General features: G+C 36.4%; 3 protein-coding genes across 4 annotated transcripts; 2 read left to right on the top strand and 1 right to left on the bottom strand.

Moving 5' to 3' along the window:
- The first annotated feature begins 7,067 nt into the window (after nucleotides 1-7,067).
- LOC120010535 (putative nuclease HARBI1) lies at nucleotides 7,068-7,919 on the top strand. The gene is made up of 2 exons (XM_038861322.1): nucleotides 7,068-7,383; nucleotides 7,459-7,919. Exons 1-2 carry the CDS (start codon nucleotides 7,068-7,070, stop codon nucleotides 7,917-7,919), a joined length of 777 nt encoding a protein of 258 aa, XP_038717250.1.
- A 683-nt stretch (nucleotides 7,920-8,602) lies between these two features.
- Nucleotides 8,603-13,123, top strand: LOC120011155. The gene is made up of 4 exons (XM_038862220.1): nucleotides 8,603-9,334; nucleotides 11,118-11,173; nucleotides 11,274-11,463; nucleotides 12,597-13,123. The coding sequence occupies exons 1-4, from the start codon at nucleotides 8,678-8,680 to the stop codon at nucleotides 12,942-12,944; spliced, it is 1,251 nt and encodes a 416-aa protein (XP_038718148.1). The 5' UTR covers nucleotides 8,603-8,677; the 3' UTR covers nucleotides 12,945-13,123.
- Nucleotides 13,124-13,352: 229 nt separating this feature from the next.
- On the bottom strand, nucleotides 13,353-15,475 carry LOC120011157 (acyl-CoA-binding protein-like). Of its 2 annotated transcripts, XM_038862222.1 has the most exons (4): nucleotides 15,331-15,475; nucleotides 13,956-14,073; nucleotides 13,789-13,851; nucleotides 13,353-13,658 (listed from the first exon to the last, which is right to left on the bottom strand). In XM_038862222.1, the coding sequence occupies exons 1-4, from the start codon at nucleotides 15,340-15,342 to the stop codon at nucleotides 13,579-13,581; spliced, it is 273 nt and encodes a 90-aa protein (XP_038718150.1). In that variant the 5' UTR covers nucleotides 15,343-15,475; the 3' UTR covers nucleotides 13,353-13,578. The 2 variants fall into 2 exon arrangements, with proteins under 2 accessions (XP_038718150.1, XP_038718149.1); XM_038862221.1 differs by lacking the exon at nucleotides 15,331-15,475 and having other exon boundaries at nucleotides 13,956-14,091.
- Between the last annotated feature and the right edge of the window lie 608 nt (nucleotides 15,476-16,083).

Here is a 16,083-nt window from a genome sequence, read left to right as displayed (position 1 = left end):
TGGTCTGTTGTTTGAGTTCAATGTTCTAGACAACTCTACAAATTGTAACTAAAGCCTTGCCTGGTTGCCCTATTTTAATGTTGCTAATAAAAGATGAGCTTTCAGTCTCGGTGATTGGCATGACCAGATCATGTGATGTGATTGCTAATCCCTTATTTTCTGTTAAGTCCCAGGTTTTAACTATTAAGTAGAAAAGTTGAAACATGTCAGTGTTAGCTCAGTTGGTTGGTTAACCATTCGTGTATTTATGCTTATAGGGTTCAACATCATATTTGTTAATTTTTGTAAGTGTGTTAATTTGTTAATATTGGTGAGTGTGTTGTTGCGTGTGTTGCATGTGTCAGTTATGTCATAAAAATAAAAATAAAAAAGATATACTCCAATACTTCAAAGGGAATATCACTTGGTCGATAGTGATAGTCATACACAATTTTGGTATCTATAAAAATACATGACATGGCTTGTTATGTAGGATGCTCACTAGGCAAATTCAAAAATTAATAATCAAACCCCTAAAATCACTCGTATCTCTCTTTGGGATTTCAATTTTCTCTCTCACCTTTGTCTCTCCCTCTCCTCCCTCACTCGACTTCTCTCTCCCTCTCTCATGGCCAACGTCGGATCTTAGTCGTCCGACCACCAATCTGACCACCACTACTGTCAAAAGAAGCACCTAGCCCCCATGAGGAAAGCCCAACCACCACTTGTTGTCAACCGTCACTAGTTTTTCCAGAAATTCACCTTGAAGTTGCGTTACTCGTCAAACAAAAAGCATCTATCCAACTAATTATGGTGTCAGTTTAGCAACCCAACACCACGAATCAACTCCGTTAGGTGAGGAGCACTTAGCCCAGTCCTTCGTCGATTGAAACAACCACCGGCAAACGGAGACTCACGTCGAACGTATGCTCCAATGCGTTATTACATTGTCCGAAATTAATTATACTGTGAAAAAAAAACGTAATTATCACATATTTCCTCTTATTGTCCATGGGTTCAAATGTAAGACCAATGTAAGTAGGTTTTGTTGGGGAAGATTGGTTGCAAAAATGTAATTCATATTTTTGTAGGCCTTAGATTATTGCGTAATGTATATTGACAATCTATAATTTTGCACAAAGCAGGGGCTAAATACTCTGTCAGTTTGATAGTGTAATGAGGTTTAGAAGCCTTTTTTGGTTGAAAGCATACAATGTAAGTTCAAAAGTGTAATATAATGGAAGTATGCACAATTTAATTGATTTGTTTGTTAGCCTTGCAATATTGCATAGTGTATCCCCAATAATGTAATTTTGTATAATGTAGTTGCTAAATACATTGACAGTATGAAAGTGTAATTGGTTATTGTTTTTGCACAAGACTTTTGTGGATTCATTTCACATAGAGTAGGTAAATACATTGGTAGTTGCTATTTACATTGGCAGTATGAAAGTGTAATTGGTTATTGTTCCTGCATAATGCAACTCCTGTATAAGATTTTTGCGGACTCTTTTTGCACAGAGCTCCTGCACAAGACTACTCAGCAACAGAGGCTACTACATCTTTAGATCTGTTGACCAAAAGTGTACTCCAAAACTAACTATGGATTTTATTTTGGTGGATCTGCACAAGACTCATTTCACTTGATTTCATATTAATTTGGTGGATTTTTGTTCATTTTTGCTCTCTAGTGGCGCTATTTCTTGATTTCCGATGGAAATATTATTTCATGGTAAAACTTTAATGATTTATGTTTAGCAGTGACTTCATTTCTGTCTTGACGATATTTCTTGGGATTTTATTTTCTATGTTAAAGTATATGGGGTTTTGTTGATTTATTTCTCTCTTTTTGTAACTATTTTAATTGTGTATAGGATTTAGGGAAAATCCTTCTAGGTAGTCTGAATGTAATTAGTTAATTACAATGAAATAGTTAAATACACTGTCAGTTGTATAATATATTTGGGTTTTGTATCAATATTTGGTTGACGCATAGATAAATACACTAGAAGTATGCACAACGTAATTGGGTTGTTTGAAGGTCTTGCACTATAAATTTGAAAATGGTGAACAACTTGAAGCTTTAGTGCATCAATGGAGAAAGAAATTTTGTTTCTGGTGAAATTGATTATCATGAAAAGTGTTGACGATGTGGTAACAAATACGTACAGATACAATGAGCACTTGTTTTCAGTACTTGTTACTAATTACACTTTGGGGATGAATAGGATGATAAACAATTGAGATAATTACAATTGAGATAATTACACTACCGAGTGCGCAGGGTAACATATTATTGGGTCATTTACACTATCATGTGCCCAATGTAATAACCCACTGTGCTAAATACATTGTCAAGTGCACATTGTAATAACCCTTGGTCTAAGTAAGCTCCAGATTTCATTGTATAATAACCCACTAGGGTAAACGCACTGTCAATTTCACAGTTTATTACCCCACCAAGAGAAATACACTACCAAAATTCACAAAGTAAATAAAAAAATGATAACAAATACATTGTCTAAATGTAAACGTGTAATAGTTCACCACTAAACAAAATCAAAATTTGAAAGTACTGATTTGACCTAATGGTTGAAGTACCAAAATAAAAGACACAACAAATAAATTGTCTGTAAACATTAAGAACAAAAGTGACAACATTTTTAAGTCTCGGCTTCATAATTCTTATGAAATAATGGTAATCCTTTATCAAGTTTTTTTGGTAACAATAGAGTGTGGGGACAATGTGATTAATCACACTGTCTAATGTGCCAATGTAATTAGGCACTATCTCCATTACATAGCAATCCAACATAGAGAGAGTCTTATCACACAGTTAAAATGAGACAATGTAATTGTGATAGTGTTACACATTCCCCTCACAAAATGCACAAAAACAACAAAAAAGGGAGAGGAAATAAAAAAAAGTGACCTATTACACTGTCAAATGAATACAGTGCCTAAATACACTTTCGGATTTCGGAAACATTTTTGGTCAGAAACAGGGTGGGTTAGATACTACTTGTCCAGATCTGACGATTTTTCTCACGATGGCCGCAAACTTCTGAGCATGATTCTAGCAATTACGGTGGATGAAACTTGTCGGAGTTGAGTTTTGTTCCTCATCTCTTTATGGTTCTTCTGGAACCAGCCGTGTCACAAACGGTGGCCGGATGATAAAGATGCCATGTGAGTAGTGGTGAGCTCAAGTGAGAAGAGAGAGATGAGATGAAAGAGGAAGAAGTCGGAATGAAGAGAGCGAATGTAATCTTTGAAGAGAAAGAACGGGAGAGAACAAAAAAAGTTTAAACATGTAAAAAAATATCTTATGAGAGAGAAGCGGAAAAGTAGTATTCAACTTTAGGCACAAAAATCTATGTGACATGCCAACTAAGCATGTTACATAGATTATGAATGTTATGGATGCCAAAAATTATGTAACTATATCATTTTTCTTACTTGACATGGCTAATAATTAGCCAAAGTGATCACCCAATCATACCCAAGTAAATGAGGAACCTCAATACTTTGATTATCCATATTGTGTTGTTAGTAATTGAAAAGGAAACATGATCTTATTTTTTTTTTTAAAATGATAAAAACTTTCCCAGTGATAAATTCAAATTTCAAACCCAGAGTATGACATAGGGCATAAATAAGAAGGATGGCAAAATAGGCATGGGACTGGGCCAATATTTTTATTGGCCTAGCAAATAAGACACCATTGCAGTTGCCCTTAAGTGAAGGTGAGAGAAATGGAGAGACATTATTCTACTTGGTCTACTTTTTTAGTTGAACATTGCAAAAAAGCATTTTCTACATATAAGTATATAAGCATTCATATCCAAGTCAAACTTCCACCTACTTGACTTTCTGCCTGTTTGGCAGAGTAGGAGACGCAGCGTTTCCACTTAGCGGAACGCTGATGTCCGATGCTTTGCCAAACGGTAGAGCGGCAGAAGCGGATCCGCTGCCAAAATGGCAGCGGATCCATCAGCATCTAATAAGCTCCAAATAGGAGCTTATTAGATTCTTCCGCTTTCATCAAAGGCGTTAAATTAAAAAAAAAATTCTCAGAGTTATTACACACTTTTCTCTCTATTCTCTCTTTACACCCAGTTGATATCCATCTTTCTCAGCTCATTCGATCCAGTCAATCGACGATTTCCATCTTCCGAAGCCTTAATCGAGCTTCTTACCGAGTTCGGCTTCATATTCTGAAGAAAGTCTGGTCGATTTCCTCTTCGCGAGTAAGGTAAGCTTCTCGATTACCTTTTCTTCAGTCGAATTCAATTTTTGTTTTTTGTCACCTCATACTGGATTTGATTGTAGTTGTTATCCCATAATGGTTATCTCTGTATGAAAACTGCAATTGATTTCTAAAATTACTTCATATGTGGCCATTTTGAGTTTATTAGTGTTATGCATGTACAGAGAGAACCTAGGCAAGAGATATGCTCGTACAGCCTGTGTTAGTAATTTCCTGTTCAATGTACATTGTAATTGAGAAACCCAGTTTTGATTGGTACATAAAACATTATTTTCCTTGTTTTTATATTTGTATTTTGCAACCACAGATGTGGCTCTGCTATGGGACGTTTGTTCTGGAAGTATTGTTTACTTCGTAATTGATTGGTAATATATGTACTGCAAGCTTGGTTATTGCTTTGGTAATAAGCATCTGTTAGTTGTTGTTCAACTCACTAGAAATGCCCACCTTTTGGCATTACAAACAGTTTATTATAATGCATATTGATTGTCTGTTTGCTTCCAGCTGGTTAAGGGCATTTCTAACACATATTTTTTGTTCGCGAAGAAGTAGTTACATTGTTTATGACTATTATTTGGTTCATACAGTTATGGAAGAGCTAATATAAGGATTAGTTCAAGTAAATGATCAAACCATTTGTATTGTTTTATGTTGTTTAAGCATAAGTTTGGTTAAATTTGTATTTGCACATCATGAATTGTTTACCGCATAGCGAAATAGCTCTTCCTTCTCTGTAGAAAATTTTATTGCATTCTTTGTTCAAACCATCAAATTTTCAGTTTATTTATATGTTAATGTCTTTTTTTTTTGTTTGGCACATGCATACTGTTAATGTTATGTGTTTATAGATGTCACGAAAAGGAAAACAAAAGGTTGGCTCAATTGAAGGTGGGGAGTATGATAAGGTTAGATGGGATGACAAATCCACTGCAGTCCTAGTTGAGTTGTGTTATGATTTATGCAATCTGCTAAGAGGGTACCTGGTAGTCGGATCCCTAAGATAGAATGGGAGGATCTCATTGTAAAATTTAATGCAAAGACCAAATATAGCTGGCCAAAGATAGCTTTGAAAAACAGATGGGATGCCCTTAGAAAGGATTGGACATTAAGGACGAAAATGACGGCTAAGGATACCGGTACTAGATGGAATGCTGAGTTGGGTACAGTTGATGCATCAAATGAGTGGTGGGAGGAAAGAATTAAGGTAAACTTTTTGTTAACTAATAGCTCTAAACTATTATTTCTTAATTGCTTTATCCTTCTTAGTTTAGGGAGATGTATTTGTGTACTGTGGTTGTCTATGACAGCCCTTTATTTTTTCAAAGGTCATATGAAAATTTCCCTTGACTCAATCTTCTGTTTCTTAAAAACCTAGCATTAATTTAATTGCATTCTTTTATCCTACAGCTTCTTACAGTATTCATGGACTATGGAAGAAGTCTTAATTCAGATAATGATGTTGATAAATATTTGATGAATTTTGCAGGAGAACAAGGAGTATGCGAAGTTTCGCAAACATGGATTCAAGTTCAAAGATGAACTTGAGTTTTGCTTTGCAAGTACTTATTCAACTGGTTCGTATCGAATGGTACCTCCAAGTGGTTTGAAACATTCATCTCATACATCGGGGGGGTTTGAAAACATGACCATGAGGATTCAGATGGCTTTGATACATGGTTTGATGATGATCCCTATGTGCTTGAGCCACCCTTGCATGACCTGAACCTGGATAACAGCCCAGTACGAGTGGTTGAGGAAAAAAATGATGAGGTTTTCTCTACAGCTACTTCCCCACCTAGAGTTCAGTCAGTGACTCCAACACATACAACTGGTAGCTTGGGTAAAAGGTCATCTAATATGAGTGGATGCAGGATTGGCAATAAGCGAGCCACTACCAAGGATGATACAATGAACGAGCTAGTACAAGCTGTGCATAGCGTAGCTGGGAAATTGAATTCACCTTCACATGATTCAAGTATGGGATATGGAGGAGGCCACAACCAATATGGAATAGCTACTGCAATTCTCAAGAAAATGTTACATGACAAGACCATGAGTACAGAGTTGTACCTATTTGCAGTGGATTTGTTGCGTGACAACATGACCATTGAATTCTTTATAGACTGCGATGATGAACTCCGAATGCCCTTTATAGAGAGGAAGTTTGATCAATACAAGAAGGGGATGAACGTCGGCGGTTTGTGAATTCTGAAACTTGCTTGACCAGTTTTGTTGCGGTTACCATTATGGGATGACACGCATATTAACCACTAGTTTTGTTTTTCCAGATGATGATGTATTATGTATATTATGGAATGTTTATTACGGTTGTATGATGTATTATGTATATTACGGAATGTTGCATACTTTTTAATGGAGTAAAATGGATGTATTTTGAACTTTATTTGTTACTTGTGCTCAGGATTGGAAACTATTAACATGGATGTTGATGATAATAAACGTGCAGAACGTGAATGGGTAGCGCGGTTTGTAGTCATTGTGAGTGTTGCAGCAGCTGCCATGTTATACTACAACCGGCGTGGAACATATATTGATAGGGTTGCGTGTAGGACATCCGCTTTACAGGGTTCTGATTGGGTGGCAGAAATTTTGAGAGGACACCCAGCTAGATGTTCTCAACTTTTCAGGATGAAGAAAGAGATTTTTAGAGAGCTATGCAAAGATTTAAGGGACAAGTACATGTTACCGACTACGAACAACAGCTAGTAATAGACTGTTACAAGAATGCTTTCAGCATTCCGGTGAAACAATTAGCCGGATTTTCAGGGATGTTCTGCATAGTGTATACCTAATGACCATGGACCGTATCAAACCGAGGGAGAACCAGTTCGATACAGTCCCTGCTAGGATTAGGAATGAACCTAAATATAGGCCATTTAGGGACTGTATTTGTGCTATTGATGGTGCTCATATTCCAGCCGCTATTCCCAAGGATGAGAGAGGTCGGTTCATAGGGAGGAAAGGATTCACTACACAAAATGTCATGGCCGCATGCGACTTTGACATGTTGTACATTTTTGTCTCGGTTGGTTGGGAGGGATCTGCACATGATGCACGGGTATTTCAGAATGCAACTACCGACAATTCGTTAAACTTTCCGCATCCACCACCCGGTACAACAAACTCATACTACTTTAAAGTTGTTTAAAGCATAAATTATTTTATTTTAATTATTTTAATTGTTGCAGGAAAGTATTATCTAGTAGATGCAGAATATCCTAACAGGATTAGTTATCTTGCCCCGTATAGAGGTGAAAGATATCATTCGTCTCAATTTGAAAATGGCCGTAGAGCATCCGGACCTCAGGAGGTATTCAACCATGCACACTCATCGCTTCGAAATGTGATAGAAAGAACTTTTGGGGTAACAAAGAATAGGTGGCTGATGCTAAGAAATATGCGTTCATTCCCGTTCTCGATTCAAGTTGAAATTGTGATAGCGTGCATGGCGCTTCACAATTTTATTCGATTAAGGGTGACAGATGATGAGGAGTTCACGGACATAGATGAAGAACCAAGTTGTTCATATGAAGAAGGTCCTAGTGACGTTGCTGCACCAGGGGATTCGGATTTACGTGACGACAATACAATGACGCATGTTCGGGATCTTATTGCAAACAAACTTGTCTGTCAAAGGGAGCGTAATTGAGATTGTAGGTCTATGTAAACAATATTTAAGTGTTAACTATTTCGAGTTGTGCGATTGTAATATGATACTTAATATTATTTTAATGTATGATTATTTATGGTATATGAATTGTGTTAATGTTAAATTAGTAATTTTTTTAAATTTAAAAAATTATAGAAATAAATTTAACAGAGATGGTATATATTTGTTTGACTAAAAAAGAAAACAAATATATAATAAAAGTTGTTAAGACTATATAAGATGAAAATCATTTGCGTTATTATTAAATATTTGTATAAATTAAACAGTATTTCCACTAGCATTAGTTTTATTGTTCGCCACATCACAACATATTTTACAGCATAACCGCTAGCATCAGCTTGTATGTCTGTCAAACACCTCACAATATATTCCACAGTTTTAAGTTTAGTTTTTTTCCTATAACATTTCCGGTAACATTGAAAATTCAGTTTTACTTAAGTTTAGTTTTTTTCCTATAACATTTTTGCTAACATTCAAAATTTAGTTTTCCACTCTTTCAAACAGAGTCTTTATCACTTTATGGCAGGGCCCATAATAGCCTTTTTAACGTTGGGCCGAGCCTACGATCCGATTAAGTCGGGTCGAATGGGTCTTTTTGTCTCTTTTGGAGTCTAACCCGTGACAGACATCCACTTTATCAGTTTATCCAACACTTTTTCAACTAAGAAACATATAGCCAAGTTGTCTTTCTCACACAGATCCCCAGACCCAGAGAGCACCTCCCCAGTCAGTCCCCCATGAATTCAATAATGGAAGAACCAAAACAACAACAGACGGAGGTGGAGGAGAAGAAGATCTTTTCTTCGTATCTGTCCTTAAGCTTCTCTCTCTTCTTAGCTTCTTTGCCTAGACATTCAGTCTCCTTGGTACCTAATCTCCACTCCCAGATCAGAACCCTCTCTCTGCGTCTCTTTCAAGCGGAGGAGCAGCTAAAGCAGATGAAATCAAGGAGGAAGGAGGACTCCAAGGCTAATGCCAGGGTCGTCGAGATCTTCGCCAGCCATCGCAATGCTTGGCAGTCTGAGGAGAGGCGGTTGCTGGAGCAGATCGATTCGTTGCAAGCCAAGGTCAACGAGCTTGAGGGAGGAAGGCAGGAGGTCATGGTCAGGATCCAAGATTTGCAAAGAGAGCTTGATGAGAGAGACGAGATGATTGGGTTTATGTCGAGGTCTAGAAGTGGAGAATGTCACGAGGAAGAGGAGGACGAGGAAGGGCGATTGAGTGGGTGCGGGAGCGCAGACTGTTGTGGGAGGGAGCAGGTGGTGGAGGAGAAGGAGAATTTCGCTTACGGGCAAGAGCAGCAACAGCATTTGCTTGTGAGGGGTAATGAGTTTGGTTCAGGTTTTATGGCATCTGCCTCCAAATTTTGGGCTGAGACTGCTTGTCCTTGGCAGGTTTGAACAGTGTTACGTTTTCCAGTTGTTTTTTTCGTGGGTTTTAACTTTTATGGACTCCTTTTCTGTTTGCTTATTGGAAAAGTTTGGCACATAAGAGAGTTTTTGAGCTATGGGGTTAGTCTATTGTTTCAACTATGGAAGCAAGGACTATCATGAATCTCCGTTTGCTTCTTTTTTCTTTTCAGACTGAATTTTACTTCATTGAAAGATATTGACACATGATGAAGGTTTTCATGGATTTTTGAGTGCACAAGGGGATTTGAGTTTATGTGAAGTTTTGCATTGGCAATTGTTCAGACTTGTGCTTAATTTAGTTACAGCGGAAGAAAAAGCATTATTTGTCTTATTCCATGCATAGTATACTAGTGAGGTTGGTTTCCATGTAAATTCCTCTTCTTGTCTGTTTATTATTTCTAGCTTCTATGTAGGAGTTGACTTCAGCTATGTTTGGACTTGCAATTAATTTCTTTGATCAATTTCATTTCGGTCTGAGCCTCCAAGGGAATCATCCTTGTAGAAGGTGGAAAGGTGGCGCACTATTACTTGAAGCTCTTGATGAGTGATGCCCTCTAGATCCAGATCTAGTGATGATGAATCTTCGAGACTCTTGTAGCAAAACATCGTAGGAAAAATGGGCCGCGAAATTACTGGCTACCTTCACCTTCCAAAGAATCACCTCACGGGGAGGTCCATGGGAAAAACCCCACTAGAATATTATTCAGCAAATTTGCCCATAAAACAAAGGAAAAATCAATTGAAAAGAGTATAAAAAGTAAATATGCATCAACAACAAGGGGAGGACTGGAGGAGGAAGTGGAGAAGAAGGAGCTCCACCTCCTCCTTCAAACAGATCTGAAAATGGAGGTGAGTAGTTTAGAGAGAGGTCAGAGAAAATAGTTATAGCGAGAGAAGTTTTTTAATGACGTAGGTTTCATTTATTTTATTTCAAGGAAAATCATGCTTTAGGAAAGCTCATGATTTTCCATTGTCTGTTAGAAGGAAAACATGTGTAAAAGGATAACTTTAGGATAAAGAAAGTAGGCAAAAATAATAGTTAGCTCATTTCAAAGAGACCAAGATAGTTTTAGCCAAACATAGGAAATGATGTGGGACAGCCTTCGCAATCCCTGTTTACAAGAGTTTTTAGGGAGATCGTTATTTAAAGCTTATGATTTTGGTGATTAAAATAGCAGAATCAGATCTGAATTTGCAAGGAAAATAGATGAAACAAAGTAAAAGAAAAGATAACCTAAGCATCAGACATAGGGTTCCTCGACATCACACCAAAGGATAATGTATCGCACTATCAGAAAGCAAATCATATGCTAACAGATTCTATCAAAGCTGTATTCATTCATCATCATCATCATCATCATTCTTGAGAGACAGAGAGAGTACAACCATCATTCTTATTAATACGAATTCTATAAAACTTCCTTAAACAATACTTTGGATTCCTAAAAAGTAAACTAATAAGACTCCAATTATAACTATGACTTGACTTAGGAAACATCAAAGAGTCTACATAGCGCAGATCTATGAATTTACTCTTTCGGAACCTCTTTTCCAAACATAGGAAACCTAACTATATTCCAAAGAGCTGTTCTCCTGATAAGATATTTTCCATGAAACTTTTCGGTTTGCTGTTTATATGACTTCTTTTCTTTTTGTTGAACTTGAAACATTTCTTGAGGCAACTTTTGACTTACAGGACCTTGCCGAAGAGCAATTATTGGTGAATATATTTTAGTAGCATCAACTCAAATGCTCATTTTTGCAGGATGTACAATATGAATCCCTTGAATCGCTATACCATCCCAAACATTTTGTTGCAAGGTATGGTTAACAGTCCAGGCACTAATGTTGTTTCGCAGTTTTGTTTTGCTTGAACTCTGTAAACTAAAGAATGGTCAACATGTTTCTGTTATTATGTAAGGGAATTCCCCTGGAAAGTAGATGGTGAATCAACAGGAGTTTCTATTAAACTCAAACTACTGGAGCAGCAACTGCTGAATATGGAAATAATTGGAAAGAGTGATCTCTCCAAGGTTCCATCTCTAATGAGGAAGCAAGCTAAGAGATATCAAGCTCTTGCAGGGAAGATCGGTGACCTGTGCACAAGAATGGTATCACACATACACCTCTGGTTTTATTTTGTTCTGTTAGTTATTTTTTCACGTTCTATATAGTCTATCCTTCGTTATTTCTCAAATCCATTCCCTTAGTCGAGAGATTTTTTTACCCTTGAAATGCTAGGAAGCTTCTTAGTTAAAATGAGATTATATCATCATGGTTAGAGTCTGTAAGATTCAACACCTTGAAGCATGCTAATCAATTCCTCCAACATGTGTAATCTTGAGAACATCATGAACTTTTAGTTGATGACACTTTTTTCCTCTCGTTAGCAGATACAAAATACTTTGAGGATCAAGGGTTCAGAACCCTCGATAAATGTAATGTTTAATTACAATAAACCGTTAGCTCACGGCATTAAGCTCTTGCCACTGCAAGGTTTTGAAAAAAGGAATATACACAGCATTACTCCTTTTTCGTGGTTTCAGCATTTGATGATTGAAGCAACTTTATTGATAGATTTTTGTTAAAGAAGTATCTTTTACTAAAATAACTGTCAGATCCTTTTAAATCAAAATTTTTTTTCCTGTTTAATTGTGATCTCTCGTTCATGTCATATTATCAACAAGATGGTTGGTTTCTGTGACAGATACTTTTGGAGTTTTGTAAATTTATTGTTAAAACTTATGCATATGTTCTTCTGGAGAATATGATGTGAATTTATAACTTGAAAGTTTATTTCCCCAACTGACCAACCTAAACAACCTGCCCTAAAATGAGAACAAAAAAGCTGCTCCTATCGGGAAAAGAGGCCTAATTTTATTGTTTGCATTTAAGTAAGGATTTAGCATTCGATCTATTTTGGTTATAGAAATCATAATTCAACTCAGTGTATCTATTGACTAATTTACTTCCAACAAAGCACCGAAGGTTGCATTAGCCATGCTCTTGATCGATTTGTCGTTGAATTTATTTGTAAGATGAAAGCTGGGTTCTTGGTGACTGTTACTTAAAAGAACACTGATGCTTTCCTCCTTGAATCACAAAGGCAGAATCTGCTGCTAAAATATTGGGGATTCATTTTATTTTTATGTCCTTTTACCTTGTTTCATTATTTATACATTCACTACAGAGCCCTTTTTTTTGGCTGTTGTTAATATGAGGGTGTTTCACATGTTTCTTGCAGCAGGCTAGCGACCCCAGTGAACCTACGCTCAACCCAGAATTCCGGACGCAAAGGCAAACTGAGTTTCTGCTTGAAGCATTTCGGCTTCAGCAGCGTGCATCTGAAACTGGGCAGAAGCTTCTAGCATTGCAATCTGACATTGGACAGAATTACTATGGGTATGAGCCTGAAATCCAGGTACAACTGACAACGAGACGTTCGTTGGACTCCATCAGATATAACCTAAAAGAAGTCCAGAGAAATCTGGAAATATGGTTAGCCAGAATTATTGGAGATCTAGAAGGGATTCTGTCCAGAGATGGCGCTTCGCGGGAATATTATATTTCTACGTTTTCTTCTGTTCAATAGAATTTTCAGAGTCCTCCGTGGTCAAAAAGCTTTAGTCTAACATGAATGTGTGCTGTAGCCGTTTTGAACTTGATAGAGCAGTCCAGTACCCCCATGGAAATGTAAATCTTCTTAACGGTATGTACTATTTGAACTTCAAAGAAGTAACGTGGTTCAGTATAGTTTGATTTGTATTCTCATTCTTTTTCAAAGAGCTTCAAATTGCAGATTCACACAATCATCATTCTTCCGTGGTCTTGACATTCTATGAAGCTAAAACCAAAGTTCCCATATTACTGTTAATATTGACATTACCTAGTCGAGTTTCTCTACTCATCAGAGCACCTGCAAACCAAATTGGAGGACGACCTCACTGTTTAACCTCGGAGATTTTCAAAAACCTTTAATAGAAAACTACTACAACGGTACTAGGGTTCAGACACCATTCAAGTTCAGCTCTGATTCAAATCACAAGAAACCAGGGAAACATGGAGACATTCAAATCCCTTTTGAGTTGAGTACACAATGTAATGAAGTTAAATAAACAGTACACATAGATAAGAAACCACGAGAAACAGAATGACAACGTTTATTTAGAATAGAGTTTACTATTGCAAACACAAGAAGCCGATAAGCATCACACTTAAAGAGGGCATCAAGCAGAAGCAGCAGCTTCTTCCTGCAACTGTTTTACCTTGGTGATATAATCACTCATTGCCTCATCCTTCGATTTAGCTGCCAAAAGCAAATTAATCAGAGTTATTGGAAAAAGGTATTGACAAACCATTTTATACTAACATTCATTTTTCTACTTTATTTAGAAAATTAACAGTTTCTTTTGAGCTAGAAATTCCAAATGACTAACCTTCGACAGCTTTCCATGCATCCCACTTTGCTCTCTCTCGTGGACTGAACATTCCAGGACGACCTGCAAATAAATCGCCATAACGAATAAACAAAGGAATAGGAACAACAAAAGAACAACGAGAAACGATAAGGTTTAGGTGCTTCTTATTCAAGCAAAAAACTCACTGGTGTTCACTGGCCCTACAGTGGCTTGCTTGTAAAGTCCATACAGAATAAGCTTGCTCGCATCTGTTGTAGTTGGTGGAAGAGTCTTAGCTTTCTCGGCATACTCCTCAAAATCTTCCTGCAAGGACCCATCCATTTAGTCGAATCAAAATGTGAAGGGAAATCAAGCACATGTTGATACAGCATTCTCAAGCAAACAAAATTCGCAGCATACATTAGTTAAAGAAAAGAATTTCAATATTAACAATCTAGTCCTCCAAATAAGTATGGCATTAAGATCAGTAAATGACTTGACTCTTTTGTTTTCCGAGCTTCTACGGCAGAAGAAATGTACCTAAAGCAGACATTACAAGAACAACAATCCCTACAATCAAAGGGGTAAATATACAAGTAGTTTGTTAGTGCTCAATAAAACTGCCAGCAAAGTCTTAGATGTCCAGAACAGTAACTTTTTTATTCACCCATGACATTTTATGTTTGATGTTTACTATAGTTTCTGCTGGTCCGGTTTGTTTACTGCAATTTACTTTTTAACTAAACTGTTCCATTGTCAAACAAAAAAAAAAAAAAAACAGCCCAATAGTCTCAACAAGCGTGGGTAATATTCGTCCCTTGACCATATGTGCCTGAACTAACAAATTTCTGTCCCTCAAATAAAATTTCTGTATATCGTTTCTTTTTATATTCACTGGGTGATATTGAATGACCTAAATTGTCAGTACTCAGTACTTCACAAGTCTCTCCATTTTTTCAGGAAAAAATCCCCTGAACAATAAATAAATGACATAAAATTAAGAACAAAACAACAATATCGCCCAGATCTGAATACAAAAGACCAACCCAAATTAGTTAACAAAGACTGCAGATTTGATCCGAAATCCTGTTTTCAATACCATATGCACAAAAAAAAGGAGTGAAATTGTAAAGGAATGCACTATGCTGCAGTAAATAAAACAAAACCAAATCCAAATCAACTTGTGCAAGGATGATCAATGACTTAAAGTAAACATTCTGAGTCAAGCAATTACGGCATACAAGATGATCAGAAGTTCCACAAAAGAGAGAAATGGTCCAATAAAAAGATCTGGAAGAACTAACGCAAGGAAATTTCTTCACCCGAATAACAACGCAAATAGCAGTAAATCAAGCAATTCCAAAGAACCAAAAACAGAGAAGATAAAGATCTGAACACATTATACTGCAAAACAAAAGATCAATTAAGCCAACAAATACAAAATCATGAAACGATCTATCAAAGAATAGTATATCAAAACAGACACAAATTCAATCAATCAAGGGAGGTTAATCAGATATCATATATTCATTGAAAAGTAATAGTGCTTGAAACAGAAATTGTTGAAGGAATTGGGCATACCTTCAAACCCATGTTTGTCTTCTTCCTTTCACTGGTAATCTGCTCTGCTACTCTCTCTGTGTATAAATCGTACCGAACGTCTGTTTTGAGTGGCGTGTGGTGCTTTAATAAGCAAATGTATCCTTCGTGAGTATCGCCATGTGGATGGGCCTGTATGGGCCTCCCATATTTTAAAAATAAAAGTCCTTTCTTTAGCTGGATAATGACGTACTTGAGCTGGCCCACCATCTACAATGGAGATTTGGGCGCTCTAGGATGAAAATGATTGGTTAAGGTCGATTTTTTCCTCGGTTTTTTTATATGAATTTAACCGCTCGATCTGTTGGTTTGTTAAAAATATATATATAAAATTATGTTGAAAATAATCTATTCATCTGTTTGGTTATCAATCAGTTTGAATATATCAATAATTTTTGTACAGTCTTTTTTTCATCAAAATAGCATTTTATTTGAAATTAAATTCCACTTTGTGGTTTTTTTTAACAAATTTAGTATTAGACGTAATTTTATCAAACAACGGTCATTAAATAAAAGAATAATTATGAAAGCGTATAGAATATAATTTTTCAATAAGAAAACTAAATATATTTTAATTTTTAATAAAGAACCGAATGGACAAAATAAAATTTCATAAATAAAAATTCACGCTAAAAATCAATCACAATAAATGTAAAGATTGTCATGCATGCATTGAAATATAATGAGAATGGATAAGCATGAATGCATATAAATGCAAACAAATTCTCTCAAGCA

This window comes from Tripterygium wilfordii, chromosome 12 (genome assembly GCF_013401445.1).
Source record: "Tripterygium wilfordii isolate XIE 37 chromosome 12, ASM1340144v1, whole genome shotgun sequence".
In the NCBI taxonomy this organism is placed as follows: Eukaryota; Viridiplantae; Streptophyta; class Magnoliopsida; order Celastrales; family Celastraceae; genus Tripterygium; species Tripterygium wilfordii.
The sequence above is the reverse complement of the archived record's forward strand: the minus strand, read 5'-3'. Positions and strand labels throughout refer to the sequence as shown.

Bases quoted from the DNA above. Each gene is read 5' to 3' on its own strand.
- LOC120011157 (XM_038862221.1), bottom strand. From the start codon at position 14,091: ATGGATGGGTCCTTGCAGGAAGATTTTGAGGAGTATGCCGAGAAAGCT. The intron at 13,852-13,955 runs GTGAGTTTTTTG...ATTTATTTGCAG, and splicing joins TGTAGGGCCAGTGAACACCA to GTCGTCCTGGAATGTTCAGT. The intron at 13,659-13,788 runs GTTAGTCATTTG...TGCTTTTGGCAG, and splicing joins TGCATGGAAAGCTGTCGAAG to CTAAATCGAAGGATGAGGCA.
- LOC120011155 (XM_038862220.1), top strand. From the start codon at position 8,678: ATGAATTCAATAATGGAAGAACCAAAACAACAACAGACGGAGGTGGAG. The intron at 9,335-11,117 runs GTTTGAACAGTG...TCATTTTTGCAG, and splicing joins AGACTGCTTGTCCTTGGCAG to GATGTACAATATGAATCCCT. The intron at 11,174-11,273 runs GTATGGTTAACA...TTATTATGTAAG, and splicing joins CCCAAACATTTTGTTGCAAG to GGAATTCCCCTGGAAAGTAG.
- LOC120010535 (XM_038861322.1), top strand. From the start codon at position 7,068: ATGGACCGTATCAAACCGAGGGAGAACCAGTTCGATACAGTCCCTGCT. The intron at 7,384-7,458 runs GTACAACAAACT...TAATTGTTGCAG, and splicing joins CTTTCCGCATCCACCACCCG to GAAAGTATTATCTAGTAGAT.